The sequence below is a fragment of the Physcomitrium patens genome, chromosome 22, assembly GCF_059467195.1.
Source record: "Physcomitrium patens ecotype Gransden chromosome 22, ASM5946719v1, whole genome shotgun sequence".
NCBI lineage: Eukaryota > Viridiplantae > Streptophyta > Bryopsida > Funariales > Funariaceae > Physcomitrium > Physcomitrium patens.
In genome coordinates this window covers 7,564,252-7,574,276 of record NC_143431.1, presented here as the reverse complement: position 1 = coordinate 7,574,276, position 10,025 = coordinate 7,564,252, and the positions used below count along the sequence as shown (strand labels likewise).

General features: G+C 33.5%; 1 protein-coding gene across 1 annotated transcript; it reads right to left on the bottom strand.

Moving 5' to 3' along the window:
- Positions 1 to 4,962: 4,962 nt before the first annotated feature.
- Positions 4,963 to 8,420, bottom strand: LOC112274664 (polyadenylate-binding protein 2). Its single transcript, XM_024504326.3, has 7 exons — positions 7,922 to 8,420; positions 7,232 to 7,334; positions 6,837 to 6,907; positions 6,497 to 6,600; positions 6,113 to 6,200; positions 5,761 to 5,867; positions 4,963 to 5,532 (listed from the first exon to the last, which is right to left on the bottom strand). The coding sequence occupies exons 1-7, from the start codon at positions 8,057 to 8,059 to the stop codon at positions 5,484 to 5,486; spliced, it is 660 nt and encodes a 219-aa protein (XP_024360094.1). The 5' UTR covers positions 8,060 to 8,420; the 3' UTR covers positions 4,963 to 5,483.
- Between the last annotated feature and the right edge of the window lie 1,605 nt (positions 8,421 to 10,025).

The window sequence follows — 10,025 nt, the reverse complement described above, 5'->3', positions numbered from 1 at the left end:
AAAAAAAAAAAAAAAACTCCAAAGAAACTGATACATGAGATGAAATATGAAAAATGAAAAAAAGAAAAAATAATAATATACACGTTGCCGCGTGAAGCAGTAGTTCACTAACTCGTTCCAGTGAGATGAGGTACATGAATTTCTGGATATATGCATAGCATGTTGATCATCAGTAGGGTACAATAGTTGATGACGTCTTGTAAGCCTAAATCATTAATTTTGTACGATGACTGTATGGTCTCGGAAAGGTAATATCGGCACCGTCGTGTCGAAACTATTGGTTGATCCAACCATTTGATGATTGATCAGCAATCAAGAATACTGAACTTTGTAGTGCCATCGAGTCAAGAATGATCACAAAGAACTGTAAAAACTTGATTTCTGCAATGTGGTCACTGTAGCATGTTCGCCGTCGAACTACATTGTTTGAACTCGCCAATCAAAGAACATGTTGAAACCTACGAACTTGTCATGTGAACGACGTCACAAATCGAAAGCGTTGATTCAGAAATTGCAAGCACTCCTCAAGCATGCAGGAAAACGAAATCCTTACACTCGTAGCAACTGCGGACAGCGACCATTCAGTGAAGCACTGCGATATGGGTTTCTTGACCCTTCTATCTACAAACGCGCTAGAAGGCAGACAACGAGAATTCAGCACACTTTCAACCAAAAAATTGCCATATGGAAATCGATTGCTGCAGAAACAAATCGTGATACAGGCTCGCAAGCCCAAGGACCGCTTTCTAAAGCAACACAACGGACGCAGTCAGGATATCGTTATTCAAAGGCATTCATGCATGGTTGGTTGTACGTGATGGAATTTGGTTGATAGATAATAAATAATAGTATTTTTATCCTATTCTATTCTATACTATATTTATTATACCTAACATATAGACATGCATATTTATATATACTATTTTATTATATACTTTCTTTTTATTTAATTTAAGTAAAAAAAACTATTGGTTTTGTTCTAATAAAATTACACCACTGAATTCCTCTTAAAGAGCAGTTTTACTTCATATACCATAAATTCCTTAAATGCACACTTTGCATAAGCACATTCTTGGTATGGTTTATGAATTAGGGTAATAATGGACAATGCACATATGTTAGATGTCAAAGTATATTTCTTATGTAGAATTCTATCTATATCTTTTACTGTACAAATCACAAACCTTTGACAATGACACTTTTCAATGCTTTAGAAACATTCATTAATCAATTTTATTATCACAAGCTTCATCAACCAATGGGTTCATCATGATGTGTCACCAAAAATAAACTCTTGGTGCAGTTGTTGGAACTTGAGGCCAATTGGATAGGCATTGCTATAAGGCACAAATTTTGAATATGTAAGTCAATCATAAAAAAGACACACTATATATTTTGATGAGGATTATATCTAGATTAAAGGAGTTAGATAGAAGTAAGAAAATTTGATAATATCTTATAGAAAAACTCCTTAGAAGTTATATAGATGTAGATTTGATTTTATATATATTTGTAGGTGATTCATAGGTTGAAAACTGGGCCAATAAGTTGGCCACTTATTACATATGTTAGTGAATTGTGGTAAAATTTGGCACAAATTTTGAATATGTAAGTCAATCATAAAAATTTACACAAAAGTACACAAAATATACACAAAACATATACAAAAGTAAGATCTTTTTTACACTTGTCAATGTCTTTTATTATTCATAGTCTTATTTCAAGAATCTTTAGTCTTCTTGTCTTTTGCAATATCCATTCTTGTTTAGTATTAAATTTTTTTTGAGTGTTTATCTATTTTTATTTTTATTTTATTATGATCTAAGAGTGTATTGATCCTTTGATTATTTGTAATTCATATTCTTGACAATTTGACAATAGTACTATTTTATTATTCTTGTTTTGTTTTAGAAGTAAATATATTATTCTACTTCTTCTATTGTCCTTTAAAGGTTGTAGACTATCTACCTTTAAATTAATATTTTTATTTTCTAATATTGATTTTTTCCTTAAATATAATGGATTCACTTTCTTTATAAATTTTTTTATTTGATATAAGAATTTATGGATTATCTTCTTCTAATTTGTCTTGTAGATTTATTAAAGTTGTTTGTTATAAAGATTAATATATATATATATATATATATATATGGATGTTGTATTTGATAGAAGTGAGAATAGATTTGTAATTATTATAGATCTTTACAAGCTTATCAATACTTTTAGGATAGAAACTTTACATATTACTAATGATAACCATGAATATATTATTTTTATACATATGGAAGAAGTTAACAATGAGGTTTAATATCTATACCAAGAAGTTATGCAACTGAGAGAAGAAAATACATCAATCGTACAAAATCTTAAAAAATTCTTACTATTATAATTTTGGATCAATTTTGATATAGATTAAAAGTTAATGTCAAAAATTTATTATTAATAATATCAAAAAAAAATCATTAGAGCAATTTATTACTTTAATGATTGCATGCAACAATTGATTTTTTGAACATATCAAGAACAAAGAATAAGTTGAAAAAGAACAAGTCAAGTCATGACAAAAAATTCTAAGTTTTTATTAACTTATTAATTAAGGCCAAAGGCTATTCAAATTGATATGATATGCTTTAAATCTCTCATTATATAAAAAAAAGATTTAATATTTTTAAGAAAAATTATGATTATATTTTAAAGAAGCTAAACACACTACTTAATCTTGTCTAAAGAAGCAATGCATTTATAGAATAATGAACATGGATGTCAAAAAAGATGTGTTGGAAAAAAAATCATACATATTAACTAATGAAGGTCTTATTTTCTCTTTAGATCTATCATCTTATTTTATAATAGATATTTTTTTAAGACCAAAAATTATAAATTTTTTTCTTTATTAGATTCAAGAGCCTTAGTTTTTTTTATGATAGACAAAGACTTTGTTAAAAAATAGGAAATATTTTTAGTGAAGAAAACTAAACTTGTACATGTAGAAGTCATAAATGATTGCTTATTGTCTTTCGGAGATATTATTTATAAAAATATTTCTTTAGATATATCAATTAATGGACATAATAGCTTAGCAATATTTAATATTATTAAATTTCACTCAAAGTTTATTTTTTTAAGTTTATAGTGGCTACAAAAATATAATCCTTGAATAGAGTAGATTTCTTATAATCTTGATTTTTCTAATTGCATAATTCAAGATTTTGTTATCAAGGTAGATTAACTTAGGTCCAATATAACCAAATCCTTATTAGTAGGTGCAAGAATTTTTACACATATTACAAAAGAAAGATCATCTTTTTATATTTATGCCACACCTACTTTTAATGATGGAAGGCCTTTAAGCAACATTTAGAGTGAATAAAAGAATTATTAAGACGTTTTTGCAAAGAAAAATATATATCTATATATATATATATATATACTACAACATTATTTTTATAATTGCTCAATTGAATTTTAAAAAAGAACTCAATCGCCATTTGGACCAATCTATTGTTCTTAGAATAGATTAGTCCAAATAGAGATTTCAATCTATTCAAAGAACATAAAATAAATAAAATATATGTTTGTGAAGTATTACAAAAACTTAGAGATGCAAGACAATATGCCAAGATAGAAAAGTTTGTATTTTGCACAATTCAAGTTGTCTTCTTAGAATACATTCGTTCAAATAATGGTCTTATGATGGATCCTAAAAAAGTTCAAACTATTATAGATTGAAAGATTTCAAGAACAATAAGAGATATGTATTTTTTCTTGAAATTTGCCAATTACTTATAAATCTTTATTAAGAAATTTTCTCAAGTTATAGCTTCATATATACATTTGACTTGTAAAAAAAATTTGAGTAGAATTAAAAAAATTGTAGCAACATTTAAATCTTTAATTATATTATTATAAGACATCAATAATCTTTAATTAAGTGTAATGTTCATTCAAAAATTTCTTTGGATCAATAGCATCTTCTCAACTCTAATATCATGTTGATACAAACTTACACACAATTTTATTAAAAGAAAAAATATATATACATAATCAAACCACCTTTTTAAAAAGCATGTATATTTCCAATACTCATATCATATCCATTTACATTATCAATGAAAACACAGAAAAATCTCTAATTATTGTAGAAATTTAGAAGTTTAATATTGACTACTTTGATTCACTGGAATACTGCACTTTGGTAGTACTTCCTACAATTTGAAAGTATCAACTTGAATCTTGATCATATTTAATACATGGAAAAAAATTCTAAAGTAATTATGTTCTCTTAAAAGCAACTATTTAAAATTTTAGCAACATCAATAACTCATAAGTTACTATTGATACCTGATTTGTATCTTGTGTGTTTTCCTGCTTGTTTTCCAATAGATACCTCAAAAAGAAGAAAGTGTAGAGTGAATTCAAGCACTACCTCTCATCTCATTTTCCAGATCGTGTATCTTCTACAAATGCAATAAGATACTAAAATTACAAAAAAATAATATAAGCTGGATTATGTTGTTCAATTTGAAATGCTAAATCCAACTTGTCCAACTCCAAACACCCAAATTCTATCCAATTAAAAAGATACTCATGACCCATAAGAAATTGGCTGGACCTTTTTAATGCATTAAAAACCTGTTGATTTTTAGTGTGAAAAACCTTTCTTGATGACCGATAAACATTTTTTTCTGTCATGACTCTCAGCTCATTCCTGAACTCTTTTGAGAATATACTTCGACCTATTTTTGTTTGTTGCACTGCATGCTCTTTAATCGTCACGGGCTCTGCTCCGCAATGCCCTTAAACTTCCGAAGGATGGCGGGTTAACACCGATAGATTGGCAATTGAAATCCCATTTGTGAAGTATCGAACTCTGCGTGAAAGAAAAACCAAGTATCGAGATAATAACTCTATTGTTTTGAAAAAAAAGAAAATAAAGAAACGTTATGGCCCCAACACTCACAATACCTTGCAAATACAATTTTAGACTAGCAATGTTAAAGAGTACATTTTCGTCTCTGGTACTTCAGTTTAGACTTTTTACATGAAGCTTTTTCAGTGCTGCCACACGCTTCATTGCAAAGCTAGTATTACATTAAGGCATAGGTTTGCCGCAAGTTTCTAGTTCAATACTCTAGATGCACAGACACAAGAACTTCAAATACTATCAACACTCGTTCGTAGATATGAGTAACTACATCCAGAATCTAGTTTTAGTTTTGTTACAGCCAAACTACATGACCATATTTCAACTTGCACTTTTCACATACAATTAGGACGAGAACACATGAACTTACTCAAGTCCCCGATACCTTCCAGAGATGCAAGGACAATTCCACAACAGCGATCGAAACACCCTCAACACTCGTAGAAAAATTTCTCAATGAGACCATCACAGACCATTTGACACACAAGTTCCTCTCCTAACTGATCTAAACTGATATCACGAGACCTCTGCTCTCCTAGAAGCGTCCAATAGAAATCACCTAATAATAAGGTCTGTAACGCATAGGCCTCCTGAATCTGGGCATTTTCCTGCACATGATATCACATAAAATAATACTAATGATAAGAACAATAATGATAATAATAAAAAGAAGAAGCAGAAGTAAGGGAGGAAGACATAAAAAAGAAAGTAAGCAAGCAAGCACAAAAAGCAAGAACAAGAAAACACGCAAACATTCAACTCAATATGAAATATGCACACCACAAGTCAGAATGGAATCCACTACGGATGCCCACACAGAACCGTTGGGAGCATACCCATAGAGAGGCGGATAAGGCCTCCTGGGGCGGTACCCATAAAAGGGAGCGTATGGTCGTCCCCGATAAGCCTTCATTCCTGGCACGTTTGTCCTCTTTGCTGTTACCTGCCAACAGGTTTCCAAAACTCAGCTTCGTGCACATGCATGCCGAAGTATTACAGATAAAATAACGCGAACAAGAAGACAGAAATAAAAACAAACATATAACTATCAAACGACGCACTTCTAGAGGCCTGAGCTAGTCCTCACAGAAACTGTTAAATGCGTGATAAGCATTTCTCAATCGAGGAAAGGATTGAACACAAAAAAGAGGACAAGAACTTCTAACAAATGTCAGATGAAATAATCACCTTGAGTTGGCGATTGTGCAACTCAGATTCATTAAGAAGAATCGCATTTTGTACTGCCTCGACCTCCAAAAACTCCACATATGCAAACCTGATTGCACAGAACGTCGAAAGATCAGAGACAAGCCAGAGATTTTACCCATTATGAGAAAGAAAAAAGCCAGCTCAAAGCAATCTCTCTTTGCTAAAATGAAGCATCTGAGCTCCCCTTCGAAATTTTGCGAATGTTGTCACAACTATTCGTGCCTACTAAATCATTCCGGAAAAATCGCTTCTCATCGCATGAAATGACTACAATGATCATAACCCAATACTCAACCTGACTTTGCAGTAACCTTATTGACAACACTTAAATTTCAACAAATCCAGATGGAACAAAGAAATTACCCTTTAGGCTGCCCAAATTTGTCTGTCAAAATAGTGACACGGTTCACTGTCCCACATGACTGAAAGTGCTGTTGTACCTCTTCCGGAGTGCAGGAATAATCAACCTGGGATGAAAAGGGGGCATGGACAACGTCGTTCTGATGATCATTATACAACTCATAAATGCAAAACTCTTGCCAATGTCCTACACTAGTATGTCATAGTTCAGTAATCAACAAACGGCCAAATCTATAACACTAGAGTATTTGAACATAATCCCAACACATATCTGCCTGAAAGAAGAGGACAATGAGAGATTAAAATCGTAGATGTCGCCAGTACAATGGAATAATATGTTTACATTGCCGACAAAAACTGAGCGAGCATCCGCCTCCTCTCGATTGGCAGGAGAGCCATCTTTGCCCACAGAATCTGTAAAATCAAATGAACCTAACGATTACTACACTGCAATTTTTTACAGCATACAGAAGGTATAGAAAGGCTGTCAAGAACAGGTTGTGCAAGCCGAAGTTAAGTTATTCTCGTTCACGCAATCGATCACCATTGCTACAATTCTGTAAAGATAGAAGCGAATCACTTGTACATAATACCTCCATAATGGAACAAGGAATCCCACACAAATACTTTACTTCATGACAAAGACTTTCAAAATAGAGAGCTTATTCAAATCATATTAGTGCAAGATTGTTGAATTTCCAACACATCCAGGGGCGCAGCAAGGAAGGATATTCAAACCTTGAACAGCGCTCATTTCTTTTTCGACCTTGGCTTGCATGTCACGTAATGCGGCAGCTTCCTCCTCCATCTCTTTCAAACGCTTCTTCATCTCCTCTAGTTCCTAGCAAACGCACAGAAAAAGACTTCCAATCAAAAGTAAACATGTTGTCAATTTTCCAGCGTCACGCTAGCATTTCATCAGACCTGGAAGACATAAAAACTAGTAACAATCGTTCTCACCAAGTTCAGACAAAATCCCACACACAGGTGGCACTGTGTACGCTATTTATCCCCTAAAAAAATGGACTTCGATGCCGAAGGGCTAAGATGCAGGTGTTTAATCCCACTGCCCATCTGACAATTCAATTTCTCCACTGATGTTAAAAAAAATGTTGGAAAAAGGAGAAATGAAAAAACACGAGCACGCGTCGAATTGGATCATAAAGCTTCAAATGAAGATATATATAAAAAGGAAGTAGAATGTAATCCAGTCATGACGCTCTAGAAAGGCTCACAAAGCTCCAATAAACCTAATCACAAACGATATTTAACACCACTGTTGCAGATTCTCCACACAACCCACATAGGCCACACATAAACCCAACCAGAGCATGAACATAATCATACGACAACACAATGTCACCATTCGCAAGTCCGTCGTCCCTGATCACATTGACACATGCAGAGTACAATTCAGGAAAATTGTACCTTGGAAGCAGCTTCGTCGGTGGCAGTATCGTCCCCCTTGAGAAGGAGGTCGTCTGGCTCCCCATCCAAGTCGCCCTCGATATCCCCCTCCACCTCCACGGGTATGTCGCCCCCGTAAACCTCATGCTCCTCCTCCATGTGTCACCCTCCGAGGAGAGATGCTACACCCTCCAACCCCTACAACACGTCTGGGCCGGTCTTTTTCCAAACTCTGGAAATGCGAATCGGGCGTGGAGAAACCCTAGAATACTCGATTTCTTCCGAAAACAAGCAAGAGGGAAGAGGAGTGGCAGAGTGAGAAGGGTGCAGCACAGGGAAGGAAATCGTAGAAGACTGCGATAGAGGGGTAATGACGATAGTAATGGCGATGGCACTGGCTCAGGGTGGTCGTTCATACATTCGGTTGCGATTGCATTGCATCGCAGCACAACGCCACAGCACATTCAACACAGATCGCATTCATTCATGCGTCTTGCCCTCCAAGCTCCCTCCCTCCCTCCCTCCCTCCCTGTAATCCGTGCAACCCCGCACGATGTTTAAACCCGGTTATACCCGGTTTTTTAGCTGTACCAGTCAAAACCTACCCCTATTATACCCTAGATGGTACCCCTATCCATGATGTGGCCCTCATTTGCGGATATGGTTATCGAGCGTCCCGAGTGTGGACATGTAAAACTCTAATACAAGTAAAACTTTGAACACTTGTCCTGTCAAAGTTTTGTAATTTCTACATTAAATAAAATATTTTGTTAAAATCTCGAATTTCGTATCATTAATAAAAATGTATATTTTTTATAAAATAATTTAACAAAATATTTTATTATTATATATTATATATCAAAACTTTTTATTTATAAATATTTATAGATGTGAATTTGACTTTATAAGAGTTTATAAATAATTGGTAGTTTGAAAACTTGGCCAAAAATTTGGTGACATATTATACATATTATCCTTTTATGGTACATGTAACAGGGTATAGATAAGATAATTGTATAGATAGATAGAACCATGGAAGTTTCTAGAATTGGAGTTAAGTTAGTGGACCATATAGGACCCATTGTAGAACATTCTAGAAAGAATTTTGGATGATTATTTAGGTAGGGCCTATCATGGAACCTTCTAGAAAGGAAATTTAAGGCAGTTCTCTAAATGGAGTCCACCACCTAAGAACATTCTAGAAAGTCAAGGGTGGTAGGATAGGGTATAATTAAAATTGGCCAGGGCCTTTTGGGGCATTTCGTCAAGTATGGATTCAAATTCTTTTTCTTAGTAAAATTTGGCTTTCCATCATTTTTTCAGTTCTATTAAGTTTTATTTTCGTATCCTCAATTTGTCTTTCATGTCATATTCAATTCAATTCTATTTAGTTCTGTTTTGGTCTGTTTTAACCTATTTTGTAATGAGGCTTTATGTTGCTATGGATTAGAAGGATCTTGGATTTTTGACATAGTCTAGTCATGTTTCATTGGTATCGGAGTGAGTATTAGACTGTTTATTTTTGGTAGCATGTCAATACTCATCATTTAGTCTAAGGTGAGTTCTTATGGTTACATTCGATATTGTATTGAGGCTACCATAAGCTACTCTTAAAAAGTCAAATGAAAGGTAAAAAAGCATTATAATAGTGGACTCTAGGAGAGAAATTATAGTATGGGAGATATGACAAAGCAATCCCAAATGAAGGCTCAAATATAATACCTCTTAGATTAGATAGCTACCTTGTAAGGACAAATAAAAGCTTCGAGGAGAAAAGAGTTGACATTTGCTAGGTTGAAATTGAGTAAGTCTAATACATACTCTAAAACTTTAAGACAAAAAGATGTATGTCATTGACTCTTCAACATGTGATAATACCTCTAACTACTTAGGGAAAATACCACTAAAGGAATTATATATGCAGCCAACTATTTGAGAGATGTGGCAGCCATTTCGTCACGACATGAAGTTCAAAGTTATGAAGCTCAAGGTTGATTTTGTGATTGGAAGGAGTTTGAGACTGAGTTTATGAATCAATTTTGGCCCATCAATGCGGATAAGATAGCACGTGATCAGTTGACACATATTATACAAATTAGGCCAATGCAAGTTTACGTCTCTCGAT